A 21,693-nucleotide genomic window follows, 5' to 3' on the forward strand; every position below is an offset into this window, starting at 1 on the left:
ATCCCTTCCCACAATCCAGGAATTGCAGAAATCCAACACCTTTTCTGAGCACATGCCCCTCCCATCTCAGAGAGAAAGTTACAGTCCCCTGTAGTTCAGTCCCAAAGCCAAGCAACATACCTGAAGAAATCCATGACAAGGAAGGAAGTACTGGAGAAGCTCCCAGCAACATAAACAATTTGTAAATTGGTCTGCTCTGCAAAAATGAAAACAAGCAATAACAGGTACAAAAGCATCACAGAAAAACACTGAAGAACAATGTAGAACTAACCTGTGTGCAATGAGAACACACATGAAGCAGCCTTCGGTAATATGCATACAAACAGAAGAGTAAACTCCCCACAGAACCCATCTATTAACTGGAAGTTTCTGAAACCTGTAAGAAGAATAACCAAGGCCAAAGAAAGCAGGCGATGCATAACAACTGAGAGGGCGGGCCTTACTGAATCCTCCAGGGACTATAACAGAAAGAAGATTATCGAAGGTGAAAACCTAAATCTTCCATTCTGTAATGTCCCTTCTGGATTCAGTATGCTAGGTGAAGTACTAAAGCAATAACAGTGTCTAGGGAGGGACAGAAGAGACTGCCCATAGCACTGAGGACCCAAACGTGGCATCAGAGAGCCACCACATCCTCCTGTAAAAAATGGGTAAAGGTAGGATGAGAGGACCAAGAAGCTGTCCTGCAACTTTCATTTGTTTAAAATGTGCAAGACTCTGCCCACAAAGCAGCAACACTTCTAGTCGAGTGGGCCTGAAAGTAAACTGGTGGCAGCTTGTCATGGGTGACATAAGTCACAGAAATGGCCATATGAATCCATTGGGCGATCGGGGTCATAGATGCCGGCCAACTAAGCTGAAGTGGAGCAGTCAGGACAAAGAGGAGATCAGATATTCAAAATCATTAATCCTCTCCAGACATCCAACTTGTGTAAGATCTGATCCTTGCGCTCTGAAACTGTGGAATGAAACATAGGCAAATGAACCTCCTGGGTGACTTGGTAAGCAGAAACCACCATCGGTAGGAAGGAAGGTACAGTATGGAGAACTCTGGTGTCTGAAATATGGAGAAAAGATCTCCGCACGACAAAGCCGGAAGCTCCAAAATATGCTATGCTGAGACAAAGGTGACCAAAAAAGACAGTCTGAGCGTCAGATCAAGAAGAGTAGCTGCCTTCAGTGGCTTGAATGGGCTTCCTCAAGGTCCTGTAGAACGATGGCAAGATTCCATAAAGGAAAAGGATGAAGCAAGGGAGGTTGCAAACGAAACGCCCTGCTCAGAAACCTGGTCACATCCAGATGAGCAGGAAGCAAACTAGAACCACTGTTTTCCTTGAAGCACAAAAAGCCTGCTACCGGATCTTTAAGGGAGGCCACCGTTAAACCCTTATCTAAGCATGCCTGAAGAAAGACCAGTACCACCAAAATGGGAGCCCACTCAGACACCACCTGGTCCTTAGCACGCTTCTGTAGGAAAGCCTTCCAGGCAGAAACAAAAGGGGTTCTTGGACTTTGGGTGTTGGGAGGACTTCTTCTGAAGAACTGCACCTCATCAATGCTGAGTACTCAAAAGCCATGCGGGAAGACCAAAGTGCTGTGGGTATTCTTGACACTGGACCCCCGACTGAAAATGTTGCCAGGGAGAGGGAGGTTGAGCTACCTGTCCCGCTGAAGACTGACTAAATCACAGATGAGGCCAGTCTGGAGCAATCTGAATCCCGCAAGAGGAACCATGCTCCCAGGTTCAGGACTTGTTGACTTAGGAAGTCTGTCGACTTCCACCACGTGTGCCGCCAAGAGACACAGAAGTAACTCTGCCCAGCAAAACATCATGTGAGCCTCTGGACCAAGGGAGCACTTCTTATGCCCCCTTGAGGAATTATATAAGCCACTGCTGTGGCATTGTCTGAGAACACACACACTGCTGTGCCTTCCAGAGTGGGCTTGGTGCGAGCAATGCCAGGTGAATTGCCTGAAGTTCCAAATGATTGATCGTCCCAACACCACTGATGAGGAGATCACTGCCCCTGAATGGAGCAGTTCCCGCAATAATCACCCCAACCCAACAGGCTGAGATCAGTCATAAGAGTTAACCACTCTAAGATCTGAAGAAACTTGCTCCAACAGAGAGCCTCTCCCTGAAGCCACCAGAGCAGACTTCTGTATGCTGGTTCTGTCCAGGGGAGCAGCATCTGAAATGGATGATGTTATGGAGACCACCAAAGAGGAGGGACTCCTGTAGAAGGCACATGTGCGCACTGGCCCAGGGGACCGCCTCCAAGGAGGCTGCCATGAACCCCCAGCACCTGCAGATAATGCCAGGGGGTGGAAGCTGCAAGGTTTAGGAGATACTAATGCAAGGAGCCTAAGGACAAAATGGGAGAATTAGAAGTCATGGCCAAAAATGAGAACCTAGACATCATTGGGGTCTCTGAAACATGGTGGAATGAAGAAAACAAGTGGGACATAGCACTGCCGGGGTACAAACTCTATCGCGAAGACATGCCAGGTCAGAAAGGAGGAGGAATAGCCCTATACATAAAAGAAAACATTCACTCGACCAGAGTGGACACAGCAGCGACGACCAACAAATTGGAATCACTATGGGTTAAAATACTGGGAAGGATAGGGCCTGAGATAAAGATGGGCCTTTACTATCGTCCACCTGGGCAAACCGAAGCAAACGATGAAGAAATGAAAGCCGAGATGAAGTGAGAATGCAAAAGCAGTAACACGATTGTTATGAGAGACTTCAACTATCCCGGGATAGACTGGAGTCTTGGAAACTCACAATGCGCTAGGGAGACCAGATTCCTGGAGGCTACACAGGACTGCTTCATGGAGCAGCTTGTCAGAAAACCGACGAGAGTGAATGCCACTCTGGATCTAATCCTTAATGGGCTAAGAGGACCTGCAAAGGAAGTGGAAGTAGTGGGACCGTTGGGAAACAGCGATCACAATATGATCAAGTTCAAAGTTGAAGTAGGAATATTGATGGGAATGAGAACCATACAGACAACTTTTAACTTAAAGAAAGGAAACTACGAAGCGATGAGAGTAATGTTAAGGAAGAAACTTAGGAACAGCTCAAAGAAATCGCAGACTGTAGAGTAAGCCTGGTTTTTATTCAAGGACACGGTGAGCGAGGCGCAAAATCTGTATATCCCCAGATTTAGAAAAGGATGCAAAAAGAGCCGAACAAAAGACCCGGCGTGGATAACTAAAGAAGTAAAGAAAGCGATAGGAGATAAGAAGAATTCATTCCGGAAATGGAAAAAGGACAAAACCGAGGAGAAACTGGAAAGAGAACAGGAAGCATCAAAAAGAATGTCACCTCGTGGTTAGAAGAGCAAAAAGAGAATATGAAGAGAGGCTAGCCAGGGAAGCACGAAATTTTAAACCGTTCTTCAGATATGTTAAAGGGAAGCAGCCAGCTAGGGAGGAGGTGGGACCGCTGGATGACGGAGATAGGAAAGGAGTAGTGAAGGAGGAAAAAGAAGTAGCGGCTAGACTACACATGTTCTTTTCGTCAGTATTTACAAAAGAGGATACATCCAACGTACCGGAACCTGAAAAATTATTCAAATTAACATCCATGGAGGTAAGCCTTAAAGACGTATACAAGCAGATAGATAGATTAAAAACTGACAAATCTCCGGGCCAAAATGACCAGATGGACACAGACTGTAACCCCCACCGCCATGAATCCTCTCCATGCAACCAGAGCCAGGAAATGCAGCCTGCACCTTGAAACCCAGAGGAGTTTTACTCAGGACACATACAGCCTGCACTTAAACCCGACAAGGTCAGCGGGAAAGTAAGCTTCCAGGGGGAATGGACCCCAAGTCCAGGAAGAGTGGCACACAGCAGGCTGGCTCCACAGATCCACAGAAGTTTTCAGTGAAGCAGCAGTCTGGCTCTGCAGGACTGTGACCTTTCCTCTGACAGAGGAACACCGCAAAAGGGTCTCAAGGCACTCAAACTACTGAAGAGATGAACTTTAAGTGAAAAAATAAAAAAAAAGATGCAGAACAAATCCAAAAAAGATTTCTGCATGGATTGCGCAGAAAATGAAAACCACAGGGGGCTCTAACTCTCTCTCTCTAAGGTGGGAGGAGAATGTGTTGAGAAAAGTGTTGGATTTTTGCAATTCCTGGACTGTGGGAAGGGATGGAACATCTAGCATACTGAATCCAGAAGGGACGTAACAGAATTAGTACTATTATTATGGAGCTTGGGCAGGGTCTGGGGTGGATCTTTTGGGTCCCCCATTGTTAGGTAGCGTGCCACAATTGTTATTATTTTTGATAAAATAGTCTTTTGTAACAGTTTCTTCTTTAACAGCTTTTGTCATGAATTAATTTTTTTTTTTTTTTTTAAGAAAAACAGTATTTAAGTTTTGAAGTATGCTGTAGATTCATTGCTTACAATTTATCTTAAATTATTATTTATGTAAATGTGTTATTTACATAATTATTTACATAATGTGTTATTTACATATGTTATTACAATCAACTTATGAAGAAAAAAGCATTTATATGCTTTGAAGCATGCAGTTTTGTTGCTTACAATCTGTCTTGATATAAAAATTGAGTAAACATGTTATTACATTCACTTAACCCCCCCAAACCTAGCAGTTTGTTCTACAATTGTCGTAGACCCAATTTTGAAGTGTTTATTATAGGTTTCCTGGGTATGTCCCGTTTTTCTTCTATTGTTAACTGCATTCCATTACATTATTAACTTCTATTCCACCTTAACCTTGCAGTTCTAGGGGGATAATGATAAGAAAATCAGCTGGTCATTTGCAGGGAATTACAAATTTAAAAAATTAAAGAAAATAATAGAATAATAAGTTAAAATAAGAGAATATAATACAAACAATCAAAACTTAACATATTTCCTAAGCATGATTTTAATTTCTTTCCAAAAACACTAGCATTTTACTTACCATATCAGATTATAAAAACAAAATTGCTCCAGTTTTGCTGCCTGTAATGTCAATAAGCACTAAACTTCATCAAGTATGTATGGGATATAATGAAATGTAAAAGTCCTATAGCATCCAGCAAGATAGACAAAAACATCCATTCCTTTACACTCAGCACTTTCTCCTTTACACACATTTCTTTGTTACCTTCAAAATCCTGGCTGTCTAGGAAAGGTGCTGGTCCCCAAATTCTAACAGTGCCGTCATCTGAGGCGCTGGCCATTAATGATGGAATTTGTGGATTCCAACTCACACAGTTTACCGTGCGCGTGTGTCCCGGGAGCTCTGCTATTGGCAGCTCACTACGTTTGTGCCAGATGTATACTTTGTGATCTATATAGAAAAAGAGATTAGGTTCTTACCTTGCTAATATCTTTTCTTATAGATAGGTGTGTCATTCTGGATAGTAGGGTATTTTCCTCATACTCATGAGCTGTGCAGAAGGAATCCATTCCAGGTTTTCAATGCTGCATCCTTCTCTAGAAGACTCTGCTGCCCCCTTCAGTTTGTACCAAAGCAAGCGACAGCCCTATATAGGAACACATAAGGAGGAGGGGTATGGGGAGACTCCCTGAAATATAAATCTGTTCTGCTTCTATTAAAATATAACAAACATGTTAAACATTTTAATTGAACAATTGAAACAATGAAATAACTATACCAATCAGAAACATTTCTGGAGCTCAAACAATCCCCCAATGTATATAGTAATTGATCAGTGGTTCTTAAACCTGTCCTGGGGGACCCCCAGCCAGGTGGGTTTTCAAGACAACCCTAATGAATATGCATGAGGCAGATTTGCATGCCTGTCACCTCTATTATTTGCAAATCTGCCTGGCTGGAGTCCCTCAGGAGGTCTGACTGACATAAAAAAATCTCAGTTTTGACTCGGACTTCCTAATTGAGACAAAAAGCATGCAGAGTAAATAACTGACAGGGTGGGATTCCAGAATGATACACCTATCTACTAGAAAAGATATTAGCAAGGTAAGAAACTAATCTTTTTCTAGTGTGATACGTGCATCATCCTGGACAGAAGGGATGTACAAAAGCAGTCCCAGAAATCTAGGGCAGAACTTTTGTGCCTGCTAACACTGAGGACTCTTAAGATGATGTCCTCCTGTGCTGCCATGTCCACGCTGTAGAACTTGGGAGTCCATATGCAGAGTAGACCAGATTGCTGCCCTACAAATCTCCCCAGGCAAAATGGCTGTGCGTCCGCCCATGAAGAGGCTATACTTAAGAACATAAGATTTGTTGCTGCTGGGTCAGACCAGTGGTCCATCATGCCCAGCAGTCCCCTCACTTGGCAGCTCTTAGGTCAAAGACCAGTGCCCTATTTGAGTCTAGCCTTACTTGCGTATATTCTATTCCAGTAGGAACTTGAATCCCTGAAGGGTGCTGTCCCATATAACAGCCTCTGGGAGAGCGTTCCAAACCTCCACCACTCTCTGGGTGAAGAAGAACTTCCTTACATTTGTACGGAATATTTTCCCATCTAACTTTAGCGAGTGCCCTCTCGTTCTCTTCACCTTGGAGAGAGTGAACAATCTCTTTGTCTCTACTAAGTCAATTCTCTTCAATATCTTGAATGTTTCGATCATGTCCCCTCTCAGACTTCTCAAGGGAGAAGAGGCCCAGTTTCTCTAGCCTCTCATTGTACGGCAACTCCCCCAACCCCTTAACCATTTTTGTTGCTCTTCTCTGGACCCTTTCGAGTAATACTATGTCCTTTTTCATGTACGGCAACCAGTGCTGGACACAGTATTCCAGTTGGGGGTGTACCATGGCCCGGTATAACGGCATGATAACCTTTACAGATCTGTTCGTGATCCCCTTCTTAATCATTCCTAGCATTCTTTTCGCCCTTTTTGCCGCCACCGCACATTGTGCAGATGATTTCATTGACTTGTCTACAATTATTCCCAAGTCTCTTTCCTGGGGGCTCTCTCCAAGTATAGCACCGGACATCCTGTATTCATGCATATGATTTTGGTCACCGACATGCATCACCTTGCACTTATCAAGAGTTGAACCTCATTTGCCATTTCACGGCCCATTCCTCTAGCGTATTTATGTCTCTTTGTAGGTCTTCGCAATCCTTCTGTTTCCTCACTACACTGAATAACTTTGTATCGTGGAATATGCTTTCAAGGAGACTGGCGATTGCTTGCCATAGGCAATATATACTGATGAGATGGCCATCCGTATCTATCTTGAAATGGTAGACTTGGATGCTGGTCTACCACCTCTAGTATGAACGATGAGCACAAATAGATGATCCGATAGTCAGAACTCATTGGTAACCTTTAGGTTGGTGACCTCATATCCAGCTTTCTCAGAATATAGTCCTTTTTCTTTGACCTTGTAGTCAAACACTGGTAATCTTACATCTTGATTGACATGAAATGCTGAAATGACTTTTGGCAAAAGGACGGGACAGAATGCAAGGAAACTCCCGTCTCTGTGATCTTGAGGCATTTCGTTGATCTTAAGGAAGGGCTCCCTGCACAACAGGGCCTGCAGCTCTGAGCCTCGTCTCGCTGACTTAATGGCCACAAGGAAAACTATCTTGACGGTTAAGATCCAACAAGGATAACTCTTGAATAGGCTCATATAGAGCCTGTCTGAGGCCTTGCAAAACCAAGTTACGGTTCCATGATAGAAACAATGGTTTTATCGGTGGTCTGAGTCTTAGTGCTCCCTTTAGGGATAAGAAACACAAGTGTCCCACCACTTGGACTCTGAGCGATGCCACTGTGAAGCCTTTATCAAGACCTGCCTCGGTCTTGACTGCAATCGGAACACTAAGCGGCTCTACCTTCTCTTTCATCCACTAGTGTTGAAACATCTCCCATGCCTTAGCATAAGTGGAGACAGTTGTGGGCTTCTTAGCTTTGAGGAGAATAGCAATGACTACCACTGAGTATCCTTTGCGCTCAAGAGCCATGCCATTAGCCCAATGCAATCTGGATCTTCTATGACCACTGGGCCCTGAGACAGAAGATCGGGCCATACATGTAGTCCGAGACCCTTGTTCCTCTGAAGACACACTAGGTTCTCGCATTATCACAGCCTGCATGGCCAATCTGGCACTACGAGGACCACTTTTCCCTGGATGGTTTGCTATTCTGTGAAGTATTCACCCTATCATGTGCCTTGGATGAAACACATACAAAGAGCTCATTTTTGGCTACAGCTTGACTAGGGCATCCAGGCCTTTTGCTTCTGAGCTTAGATCTTTGACTACAGAAAAATGGTCCGCCTTCTTGTTTCTTGCCACAGCCATCAGATCGAAAGTTGGTCAACCCCATCAATGAATGATGGACTGGAACACTGGTGAAGATAATGCCCATTCTCCCAGATCCAAGGTCTGCCTGCTGAGGTAATTGACCTGGACTTTGTCCATTCCTGCTACATGCACCGCAGAGATTGCCTGTAGGTGTATCTCTGCCCACTGGAACTATAAGCGGGCTTCCAGGCTTAGCTACACACTCTTGGTGCCTCCTTAAAGATTGACATATGCCACTGCTGTAGCATTGTCCAAAAAAAAACAAAAACCTCAACCTGCCTGCCCTTCTAGACTTCTCCAGCTTCTGTAACGCCAATCAAATAACCCAAAGCTCCAGTCTGTTTATGAACCATTTTCTCTGGGAGGCCAACCAATGCCCCTGGACTGGGTGTCTGTTGTAATGGCCTCTATTGCTGGCATTTGTTGTGAGAATCATCTACGAAGTTATTCTGAGGTGCATGCCCCATAATACTGACTGTGGACAGAGCCACCAACTCATACTGCCCTGTTGATATTGCATAAATTACAAACTCTACAAAATACAGCTATTAGGCTTATATTTGGATTGAAATAAGGAGACAATTACACTATATATGTTGAAACTGTGCTTGCTTCTGGTTTTTTATGTATGTTTTTATTGTTAGCCGAAAATAAGTTTTCAAAAACAAATATATGCCACTCCCCTTCCCTTTCTTCCTACCCTATCTCTCCTGGACATATTTTAGCCCAGTAATAACTACTGTATTTTTCACTCCATAAGACACACCTAACCATAAGATGCACCCACCTCTAGAGGAGGAAAAAACCAAGAAAAAAAAAATCTGAACCAAATGGTGTGCCCCGTCCCACCCCTTTGATGGTTGGGACAGGGTACAGGGCACATCTAGAGGTAGGCACGTCTAATGGTAGACATGTGTAGTGGCAGCCAGCCAGCACCCCCCCTGGACCTTTTTTAATCCTCCCGTCGTACCTTTTAAAATGCCCCCCCACTCCCCATCATACCTTTTAAAATGCGCCTTACAGCCTGGTGGCCCAGTGGTGTATCGGCCAGCAGGAGCGTGCTTTCCATGCTCCTGCTTGGATCTACGCTACTTCTGAATGGCTGCTGTCAGTTCTCAAGAGTCCCACGAGAACTGACAGCAGCCATTTAGAAGCAGCGCATTAATGCTTCATGTCTCCACATTTGTATTAAAAACACACACAAATGAAAATGGAAAAAAAAAATCCCCAAATTTTATCAATACCTGATTCTATCCCCTTTCTACCTCTTCTTATTCTCCCCCCCCCCCCCCAAACACGCTCCCAAAGTTTGCAACCATATACTTAGGTAACTTATTCTCCCATAGCCCCCATGTGAAAAAAATATCTAAACATTTATAACTACTACTAACAGGAAGAGGAGATTTCTTTTCTGGCTTAAAGAATGAGTATGTTATCCGTCAAGGTGGAGTCCTGAGCAATTTCACAGGCCAGACGCTGGAAGGGAAGTTTGCGAATCAGCAGCTCAGTGGACTTCTGGTAATGTCCGATTTCATGTAGGGCTACTGTACCTGGCTTGTAACGATGTGATTTCTTGACTCTGCCAGTAGAGGGGACACTCTTCCTTGTGGCTTTCGTGGCCAGTTGCTTCCTCAGTGCCTTACCACCAGTGGACTTAAGGGCAGTTTGTTTGGTACGAGCGATCTCCCTAGAAGCTGCTCTCTCTCAGATCTTGTGCAGTGGCTGTAGAGAGCGTGAGCGGCTGGGAGATGCAACAGTGCCTCTGCTGCAGGCTGGCTAGCTGCAAACAGTTCACGTGGGAAGGGGGGCGTCATTTTAAAAAGGCATGGGGTGGTGGTAAAAATTGTATCTTTTCTGTATAAGACACACTGACATTTCCACCCAAAAAGTGTGTCTTATGGAATGAAAAATATGTTTTATCTTTTTCATGTGCTGTGCTTCAGTTAATGGATCTTTTCCTCTAATTAGCAAATAACATTGCTGTTTGTCAACAAAAATAGGTTTTGCATGCAATGTATCTGTTTTGATGTGCCCCGTTTATGTGGTACCTTATTAAATGTATTTTGAGCTTAATAAAACAAAAATAAAAACCCAGAGAGCTATTTAGCAGGTCGCATTAAGGACATCCAAACTGTGCCTAAGTTCCGGAAGAATGTCCAAAAGTGCCTAAGATCTGTCCCTAGAACTCAGATCTATTTGAAGCCCAAACTAAGCTCAAAAGTAGACCTGGTTCATTCGCCTATAATATAGGTATGATATGGATGTCCTAGGTTGCTCAGTGTTATGTAAATGAATCAAAGTATGCCCAAATTGAGTCATTGCCCAAACCACGCCCATTCCACACCCACGCCTATTGAGTTAGGTGCGAGGTTTAAACATGGGCGTCCATCAAAATGTGGCTGCGTCTACAAAGTGGTGTCTACATCCTTTGGACTCCTAAGTACCAATTATCGCTTGTTAAGACCCTTAATTGGCTCATTAACTACTTAGATTGGACGCCTAAAGCACGCCTAACTTTAGGCATGACTTAGGTGCCCTTTATAGAATCAGGGCCTATGTGTAAGATTATACCAATCTAAGAAATGGACATCGTGACTCAGCATGAAACCCAGATCTTCTGCATTGCAGATCCAAGAATAACCAGTGAACAATCATACTAAAAATTACATTTGCTGACAAGCCAATGTCAGTCTTGAACCAACAAGGCATCACCATTCGACATGAGTTATTCCATCTCTTACTGTGATGAATCTGTTCAAGATAAATCTGCATATACTGGATACCTTTTGCCTGCAAATCTTTCAAATGCATATTCAATGCAGCAATTCTAAAAAACATGGCTAGTAGGAGTGCCTCCAAGAAAGGGCTGAGAAATAATGCTTTATTCCATTACAAGCAGTAAGGAAAGGAAAAAAAGAAACACTAATTTTCACTAATACTTTATAAGATTTAAGGAAACCAAATCATATTGTAAAGGGAATAATGTATTAACATCTAATTTACAGCTGTTCAACCAAGAGCCCCAAATATAGTCACCTCAACATTTCCTATACTGTCCTGAAGATAAGTTGTGAAGTATCTGCAGAGGTTCAATACAGATATATTCTCTCATACATATGGCCTTTTCACTTTGGACATATCTTCAAGTGATAGATTAATATGGGACACATGCAAACTTAAGACACCCTCCATATCTCTTTATTCATTGTAAGCACACAGCAGCATAAAGTTTAAAATAATACATTACCTTCACTCCCACTTGCGATAAAATCTTCATTGTGGCCTCCAAAACATGAGTGAATTGTGTAAAACCCTTGAGTAACACCTTGATACTTTCTCACTAACACTCGGTCTTGTAAGTCCCATAAATGAACACCCTATATAGAAAACAGAAGTGTGTGTTACCTAGAAACAATCTCTCCACAAGCTATTTCACCTAGTGAAGCAGTTGTCCTAGTACACAAAATCAATTTTATAAACATGAGAATTAACGGAGAAATTAGGTTCTTACTTGCTAATTTTCTGTTAGCCTGTAGACTGGTATAGTCCTTACGAATAGGTTATATACCTCACTGCTACCAGCAGGTGGAGACTGAGAACAAACTTGTTTATTAGGATAACTTCACCTCTTGGAATCCAGTCTGCCGAATGGCCAAGCAGAACCTAGGAAAGACTTCAACTGAAAACAGTATAACACACTCCTAACAGGAGTGTAAAAACAACAAACACTGATAAACTACTGTTGGAACATATGCAGAACTGAATCCTGGTATATAAAACATCTCCCCAGCTCAGCTAGCTGAGCCATAGCTGCTGTTCTTACTTCTCCCCGGCCCTAGAAAAATACTAGAACCCACAGAAAAACAAAAAATCTGCATGCGAACAAAACAAAAACCTGCAATCACCGCACAAAGACAGATAGGGTGGGGGACTATACCAGTCTACAGGCTAAGAAAAAGAAAATTAGCAGGTAAGAACCTAATTTCTCCTTCTGTATCGCCTAGTAGACTGGTATAGGTTTTATGAATGGGACGTACCAAAGCAGTACCCATTAAGGGTGGGACCCCCAAAGGACCAACACCAGAACACGTTCACCGAATACCGCATCCCGACGCAACTGAACATCAAACGGTAGTGTCTTACAAAGGAATGCAGCGAAGACCAAACTGCAGCCTTGCAAATATCTACTGGAGGCACTAGAGAAGACTCAGCCAAAGAAGCTGCCTGACCCCTAGTGGAATGAGCCTTGAGAAATTCTGAAACAAGCTTCTTTTTCAGAAGATAAGCGGAAGCAATAGTCTTCTTGATCCAGCGTGCAATAGTAGCATTAGCAGCGCCATCCCCCTTTTGAGGGCCCGCGAGAAGAACAAAGAGATGATCTGATTTCCTGATCTCTTGGGTCCTCTGCACATAACAGCAAAGGACCCAACTGACATCCAACTTGCGCAACTGTCTCTGCTTGAAGAGCCCTCCTGACTACCCAACACTGGGAGGACCACTACCTGATTGACATGAAAAGGAGAAACCTTTGGTAGAAAGGAAGGAACAGGTCTCAAGACAACCCGGTCCCTAGAAAACACCAAGAAGGGAGCCCTACAAGAGAAAGCCTGCAGCTCAGAAACACGTCTAGTTGAAGTAATGGCCACCAAGAAGACCGCTTTAAGAGTAAGGTCCTTCAAAGAGCAGTTGCCCAACGGTTCAAAAGGAGGGCACACTAGAACTGACAGAATCTGATTCAGATCCCAAGATGGAACAGAGGGTCGTATGGGAGACCTGAACAATTTGGCCACCCGCAAGAAGCAAATCACATCCGGAATGGCTGTCAAAATGCTGACCTTTCAACAACCCACAAAAGGCTGACAAGGCCACAAGCTGAACCCAGAAAGAAGACCAAGTCATGCCCCTGTCCAGGACATCCTGCAAAAACTCTAGGATGTTAGGCAGGGAAGTGCAAAAAGAGACCACTCCATGCGCAGCACATCACTCCTCAAATAGACGCCAAACCCTCACATAAACCCGAGAGGTGGAAAGCCTCCGGGACCCCAAGAGAATTGAGATCACTTTATCTGAATACCCCTTCTTACCTAAGCGACCCCTTTCAAAAGCCAAGACGTAAGACAGAAAGGACCCGGATCAAACATTGGACTGGGACCCTGAGTCAGAAGGTCATCCAAGAGAGGAAGAGGATCTGTCACCAGATCCGCATATCACAGTTGTCAAGGCCAATCCGGAGCCACCAGAACCACGAGGCCCGGATGGCGAATTATGCGGAGAACTCTGCCCACTAATGGCCACAGAGGGAACACATACAACAGCCTGACGAAGAAGCAGGGTGTTTTGGCGTTGACACTTGTGCCCATCAGGACCATGAGGGGCTGACCCCAAGACTGCACTATCAACTGAAAGGCCACTGGGCTTAGACACCACTCTCCAGGATCTAGCACATGACGACTTAGGAAGTCCGCTTGAACATTCTCCACTCTGGCTATGTGGGATGCTGATATTTCTTGAAGGTGCGACTCCTCCTAGACCATGAACAGAGCCGCTTCCTGTGCCACCAAAGTCCTCCTGGTGCCCCCCTGATGATTGACATAGACCACCGCTGTGGCATTGTCCGACAGAACCTCGACTGACTTGCCTATCAGAAAGGACTGGAAGGCTAGTAACACCAGACGGATGGCTCTGGTCTCCAAGACATTGATCGACCAAGAAGCCTCCTCTGTGGACCAGGTGCCCTGAGCTGAGTGACCTAGACATTGAGCTCCCCAACCGAGAAGACTAGCATCCGTGAGCAGCACTGTCTATTGCGGCTGATCCAGACTCACCCCTTGTACAAGATGGGGGGTCTGGAGCCACCAACAAAGACTGCCTTGAGCTAAGCCCGGAAGCAGAACAGGGTGATCCAGACTGTGCCTCTGAGGAGACCACCTCCAAAGAGGACGCATGTGGGCCCACGACCACCTCATGACATCGAGGGAAGCCGCCATCGACCCCAAGACTTGGAGGAAAACCTGCGTCCGAGGACACCGGGATGCCATAAGCAGGCGAGTCTGAGATTGCAATTTGCTTACCTGGGCCTCCGGAAGGAAGACCTTCCCTAAGGAGGTGTCGAACAGCACTCCTAGATATTCCAGGTGCTGAGAGGGAGACTGCCGGCTCTTGGCAACACCCCTCTTCAAATAGTAACTACAACAAAAATATTGGGAGTAATACTAGATCAGGAACTCTCATATCACAACCAAATTAGCTCAGTAATCAAAAACTGTTTTTATAAGCTATGTCTCATCAGATCATTATCAAAAGTTGTAAAACCGGAAGCTCTCAACATTTTAATCCATTCATTAATTATCTCTAGGCTAGATTATTGCAATTCTTTATACCATGGCATAACCAATAAAGAAATAAGAAGGTTACAGATAATACAAAATATAGCAATAAAAATTATAACAAATTCAAAAAAATATGACCACGTTACACCAAGATGCTCATAGGCTACCAATCACACACAGAATAACTTTTAAAATCATAATGTTAACATTTAAAACTTTAACAATCTCATGCACCGATATTTTTGGACCGTCTTTTGATACCATATTCCTCTTCTAGGGCAGTGATTCCCAACCCTGTCCTGGAGGAACACCAGGCCAATTGGGTTTTCAGGCTAGCCCTAATGAATATGCATGAAGCAAATTTGCATGCCTATCACTTCTATCATATGCAAATCTCTCTCATGCATATTCATTAGGGCTAGCCTGAAAACCCGATTGGCCTGGTGTTCCTCCAGGACAGGGTTGGGAATCACTGTTCTAGGGCACTAAGATCAATATAAAAACACTTATTAACTATTCCATCTTTAAAAATAATAGGTACTAGGAGATCCACCATTTTTTCGGTCATAGCAACCCAGCTTTGGAACAACTTACCACTATATTTACGTAATGAACTTTCTTTAGAAAAATTCAAGCGCTCCCTTAAAAGCTTTCTGTACAAGGACGCTTTCAAAACATAGAAAACATTATTTACCAAGATTTACTAAATCTTTAGTCTTTAATGAGTCTTATGAGTAGGTTGCCAAAATATTTTTATGTTACTTTATATTCTGGTTATATGCTCCCACCATATATGTCTTTTCCTAAATGTTTCTCTCTTTTTCTTTAAAGATTGTAGTTCATCCCATTCACCTTTTGTACCAGTTTGTAATAGAATGTGAATAATTTGTTTGTAATATCTTGTTTTGTCTTCCCCATTTTTTTATTTTTAAAACAATTGTTATACGCATTGAAGTATATGATATTGCGTAGATAACAAATCTCAATAAACTTGAACTACCCAGCCCAGCAACTGCAGAAACTCCATAACCAGAGCCGTGACCCGGGTGCTCTCCTGTAACGACTTCACTCGAATCAACCAGTCGTCCAGGTAGGGATGAACTAGAAAGCCCTCTTTTTGCAAGGCCGCCGCGATGACCAGCATAACCTTGGTGAACGTCTGCGGAGCCGAGGCTAGACCAAAGAGAAGCGCACAGAACTGATAATGTTGCCCCAAGATCGCAAAGCGCAGGAAGCGATGATGGGAGGCCTGAATTGAAATGTGCAAGTAGGCCTCGGTCAGATCTAGAGAGGTCAGAAACTCCCCAGGCTGAACTGCCAGAATCACAGACCACAGAGTTTCCATGAAGAAGGAAGGCACGTGAAGAGCCCTGTGACCCCCTTCAAAAGGTCCCTTCTTTCTTTTGCACCACAAAGTAAACTGAGTACCAACCTGAGCCCCACTCCTGCGGGTGAATTGGAACAACTACCTGGAGATCTAACAATCTTTTGAAGGGCCTGGCGAAAGGTCTGCTGCTTCCACGCCACCTGCGAGGGAGAAGCGAGAAAACGGTCTGACAAGGATCATGGAAAACTCCACAGCATAACCGTCCCAAATCACCTCCAGAACCCACTGATTGGACGTGATGTCTGCCCACTTTGGATAAAAATCCCTCAGCCGGACGCCCACCAGAACCAAGACGGGTGCAGGCAAGGAGTCATTGGCAGGATGGGTGGCACCCCGGCGGGCCCCACGAAAGAACTGCATGCACTGGAAGAACCTGTCTCTAGAAAACCCAGGAGACTGAAAAGAGGCAGCCCCTCGACCAGGGCGGAAATGTCGGAAATCACACCCATGAGCAGCCTCACCTCAAGCCAGCGGTCTAGGCCTATCCTCAAGCAAACGAGGCACTTTAGAATCAGTGAGAGTTTGAACCAACTTGTCCAGGTCCTCACCAAACAAGAAAGATCCTTTAAAAGGAAACTTTATCAACTTAGCTTTGGATGCCGAATCCGCCAAGCACGAAGCCACAAGATACTGCGAGCTGCCACTGCAAACGCCAATGCCGTGGCAGAAGCTCGCAAGAGGTCATACATGGCATCTGAAAGATAAAACACACCCAATTCAATCTTTGCCACCTCACGCTTGAGCAATTCCCAATCCTCAGATTTTCTGTCAAGCACATGCTCGGCCCAGCGAAATCACACCCAAGCCACCAGCCCACCACACATTGCCGCCTGGACTGCCAGAACTGTCACATCAAAATTCTGTTGAAGGAAGGACTCCAACTTCCACTTCTCCGAGTCCTTCAAGGCCGCACCGCCCTCAACAGGCACGTTATGCCTCTTAGAAATGGCCAAGACCACCGCATCCACAACAGGCAACTTCAGAGTGTCCCTATCCCCTTCAGGAATGGGATACAGGTGGGCTATGGAACGTGCAAAATGAAAGGTAGCTTCTGGCACCTGCCACTGTGCGAGCATGTCCCGAATATCCTGATGCATAGGAAAAGAATGGGAAGCAGAGCGGATCCCCTTAAGCAAGGGATCCACCGTACGCTGGGGTTCTGACACAGTGTCTTCAAAGTGCAAAACTGAGGAGACCTGAAGAATTAGTTCATGAAGCTCTTCCCGCTGAAAAATGCGCACCACAGATACATTTTCTCCAGCAGGGGCTGCTCGAACCCGTCGCTGGCGGAATCTGATCCCCCAAGAGGATCCTGGAAATCTCCCCAAGGGTCCAGGTCCTCATCAATAACATCTTGCTCCTTTGGGCAAAAATCCTCATCCCAAGACACCCTCGGGTGCTTGGATGAGAGAGGAGTATAGGGGGAAAAACCGCTGCTGCCAGGGGCCATGTCAAGGAAGACATCGAGGGCATCCCCCTCCCCCTAAGTGGACACGGAACCTCCAGCCACCAGCACTTAAGCTTTACAAAGTGCTAACATAAATTCAGGGGGAAAACCCCCGGTGGCCCCAAGGGACTCCCTGCCCCAGCAGGGGACCCTGACGCATCTTGCCCCTGTATTTCTAGAACAGGGGGAAGGTCACCTGAGGTAACAGAAATGAAGGAGGAGGTTGCTGCTGAAATTGCCAAAATTGGAGCTCCTGCGGCCTATCATGTTGAAAAGCCTGGTACTTCCCTGACGCTAAGGCCGAGGAACCGACCGACACGAAAAGGGAATCCTTCGCGAGGTACATGCGGCAGGGGTGCCCTGGCCGCCAGCAAGCACTGCTGATGAGACTCCTCCACCGCTCCAGCCTGCACAACGCTTGCACAAGGCCAGCTGCGAGTATCTAGTGCCTGGAGCACAATGAGCATTTCCCTCACCCCCCTAAAAGTGCTCATTGTGCTGAAAAACGCCCTAGCTGTAATAAAAGTGCCGGTTAGATGAGAAAACCCCCCAAAAACAAATGGCAGTTTTAAAGGGAATTGAGCCCTTTAGACCGGCACACCTCAGGATTTTTTTCCCCCCCACTTAGTCAGGACAAACTCCACGACTCTCAAAGCTGGAGGGCTGACCAACCAGGGGGCCAGGCCACCAGCTGAGGCACCTCTACAAAAATGTGGTGAGGTGGAGAAAGGGACCCAGCATGAGACCCGCCGAGTTTAACACCCCCGAAGTCAGATGGATCCCCAAACAGGACACGTCCAAGCTCTATCCAGCACAAAAGGGGAACCCAGGAATCCAAAACAAAATTACAACAGTACCTGCTTTAATGGAGGCTGAGGAAGACTGGATTTCAAGAGGGGAAGCTATCCTGATATACAAGTTTGTTCTCAGTCTCCACCTGCTGGTAGCAGTGAGGTATATAACCCATTCGTAAGGCCTATACCAGTTTACCAGGCAAAACAGAAATGTCGTCTTAACCTGGATAATATAAAACCAGTATTTCCCAACCTTTACAATTCCAGGCAGATATCTACATTAACAAAGAAGTATAGCACACCAATCCCTGTGGAGCATAGTGCAGACATGGAAAGGACTGATATAATGAGGCATAAAAAGGCCAACACACACAGGAATGAAAACAGTGTACAGATGACAAAGAAAATCAGCAGCAGTTGTTACCCATGAATTTTCATCAGCTCTTTGGCTCTTCTATAACTGGGACAATGAAGTCCAAGTTATATTTGTAGGTTGTCCAGTTTAGCTTATTTTTTTGGCATCAATTTCAACTATTGCTCACCTGTTACTTCATCTTCCTATAGCTGGGCTGCTATAGAAAGACACTGGAGCCAGCTAGTCGTGCTCTGCCTTACATGCTAGCACTGCCGAAAGACTACAGAAGGTAGGAGGAAGGGATACCAGACAGAAGTAAAGAAGAGAGACCAGATGGGGGAGGGGGAAGGGGGGGGGAGAGGGGTAAGGAGGAGGATAGAGACCAGATGGGGGTACCGAGGGGGGGGGGGAGAGGGGTAAGGAGGAAGATAGAGATCAGACTATATTGGGAGGGGGTGTAAAGAGGAGGACATGTTATTAACGCATTAAATGTGCAGCCCTACACAAAGCAACAAATCCTCCTGTCCTTACTGATGAACAGATGGACTTTTCTAGGGCTTTGTGGAAAGGTATTAAAGCTTCAACACTCCAGGTAATCAAACAAGAGGGATGATATACAAAAGAACAGACATTGAAAATCAAAGTTAAAAAAAAAAAACAGGCTTTTTTGAACATATGCAGGGCTTCCTTGAGGGGAGGAGTCTCAAAAGTTACTGTGCCCTTAACATGGTCACTAAACCGGTTCCATCCGGTTTAGCAAGTCAGTAATTTTACCGGCCAATTATCAGAATGGCCTTTTCCGAGTTTCCTAGCAGTCTCCGACTCTGCCATGCAAATGTAGTATAACGAGGTCAATATTAAAATGGCAGTAAAAGGAGCCCTACGGGTGATTCTCTATCATCGCCAGTTGATTTCCTTACCTTATTATGCCACATTTGCGGCCAACATTTTCCAACAGGTCTGAGATGTCAGCTTTACTTTCTGATCAGTGCCTGAGTGTTGATTGGCTCAGTAAAGTTTGACAGCTCCGACCCCCTCCATGCAAGTTAAAAAAAAGACCCCTGAATTGAAGGACGGCAGAAGGGATGCCAACCCCCTCCCAATGATGATTTCCACCTCGCCTACTCTCTCCTGCTACTGGACCTCCAACAGCCTACCAGACACTCACGGTAAGAAGAATGCTCACTTCCTTCTACTGCCAGGGTCCCCCCCGCCCCCCCACACCTTTTATATGATGGCTGGTTAGAGGGATGTCTAATCCCTCCAGCCGGCAGGCCCGCCTCTTCAAAATGGCAGGCCTTCCCTTCCTGCATCAGGGAGGGGCCTAAGGAGCTGATTGGTCCCGGTGCTTAAGGCCCCTCCTATAGAGACTTAGGCTTTTCCTGAATTTAGTGTGCTATAGCCTCAAAAAGTTTGCGACACCCTAATAGCAGATAATGGACCTTTCCTCCAGGAACTTGTCCAAATATTTTTAACTCACACTAACTGCTATTACCACATCCTTTAGCAACAAGTTTCAGAGCTTAACTATTTGTTGAGTAAAAATATATTTTATCATTCATTTTAAAAGTATTACTGTGTGACTTAATGGAGTGTCTCCAGGTTTCCAAGTTTTATTAAAATTTGATATTCCGCTTATCAAATTTTCTTTATACAAGTAAATATATAATAAAAAGTAAAATCAGGGGGCATGGACAATATGACAAACTGATGCACTGGTACGTAAGGGAAAAGGAGGAAAACTACATGTCAAAAAAGGATAGAGGGACAAACAAGAGTAGCACAACTAGAAAGGGCCCTTCTGGAAGTGTCTGCGCTTTTGAAAGGGTAAGCAGGCCAATTCACATTTTCCCATTCTATTCCACTCAGGATTTTGTAGACCTCTCATATTCTCCCTCCCCCTCAATTGTCTCTTCTCCAAGCTGAAAAGCCCTAAATCTCTTAAGCCTTTCCAGACAGGAGCTCCATCTGGAGAATGACATTGGGACAAATTTGCAACGCGAACGGACCCCGAGAGAGACGGCAAGAGTGGCAGGAAAACTGGAGTCCCTGACCAAGGTGAGGCCGGACTAGATCGGCCTACCAGGGTCAGGTCTCTGTGGACAAACAGGTGTCACCAAGATCACCGTGAGCTGCAATGTGGCGCAGGACGTGCCCCGTTTTGGGCCACAGAGGAAAACATGTAGAGGAGACCACTTCGAGGTCAAGTTTGCACTAGAGCAGCGGTCTCAAAACACGCGGCCCATGGGCCGCATGTGGCTCTCCAGGTTTTATTTGCGGCCCGCGGTCTGGAGGCCATCATTCTCTTCCTTTTGGAGCAGCAGCCGGCTCGTTCGTTCAAAGCCGCGGGTTGGCAGCTCCTTGCGCTATCTACTCCTGCATCGGAAGCCTCTCTGATGTCACAACATCAGAGGCGCTTCAGACGCAGGCGCGGATCTCGCAAGGAGCCGCCACCCGCGGCTTTGAACGAATGAGCCGGCCAGACACGCTGCTGCTCCAGTGGCGTACCAAGGGGGGGGGGGGGCGGTCCACTGTTCTCTTCCCTGCAGGGCCGACTAACTCTGGCGGCCCGACGTCAATTCTGACGTCGAGAGGATGTTCTGGCTAGCCAATTGCTGCCTGGCTGCCCGGAACATCCTTTCCAACGTTAGAATTGACATCGGGCAGCGAGAGTTGGTCGGCCCCGTGCAGAAGAGAAGCAGGGAGATGGCCTGTTCCCGATAGCGGCGGCAGCAGCAGCCTATTCTGCGGCGGCGGTGGCAAGGGGAGGGCAGGAAGGAAGGAAGGAAGGAAGAAAGAAAGAAAGAAAGAAAGAAAGAAGGTGGGGTGGGGACAGGGAGCCAGGAAAAAAAAGCAAAAAATGGGGCACGGAGGAAGGAAGAAAGAAGGAGGGGGACAGGGAACCAGAAACAAAGCAAAAAATGGGGCACGGAATCAGAGAAAGACAGACAGAGAAAGAAAGAAAAAGTTGGGGGAGGGAATGAGGTCTGGAGGAGAGGAAGCATACAGGAGGCTGAAAGAAGGGAAGAAGTATTGGATGCACAGTCAGAAGAATAAACCAGAGACTGATGAAATTACCAAACAAAGGTAGGAAAAGCA

At 45.5% G+C, this 21,693-nt stretch overlaps 1 protein-coding gene across 2 annotated transcripts in view; it reads right to left on the bottom strand.

Annotated features, from left to right (window-relative positions):
* Nucleotides 1-21,693, bottom strand: part of WDR26 (WD repeat domain 26) — a 180,081-nt gene that overhangs the window by 14,047 nt on the left and 144,341 nt on the right. For both annotated transcript variants that reach the window (XM_033938136.1, XM_033938137.1), the window contains exons 12-13: nt 11,530-11,659; nt 5,138-5,323 (exon numbers count right to left, since the gene is read on the bottom strand). In XM_033938136.1, coding sequence (XP_033794027.1) covers nt 5,138-5,323; nt 11,530-11,659 — 316 coding nt within the window. The remainder of the gene's footprint in view (nt 1-5,137; nt 5,324-11,529; nt 11,660-21,693) is intronic.

This window comes from Geotrypetes seraphini, chromosome 3 (genome assembly GCF_902459505.1).
Source record: "Geotrypetes seraphini chromosome 3, aGeoSer1.1, whole genome shotgun sequence".
Classification (NCBI taxonomy): domain Eukaryota; kingdom Metazoa; phylum Chordata; class Amphibia; order Gymnophiona; family Dermophiidae; genus Geotrypetes; species Geotrypetes seraphini.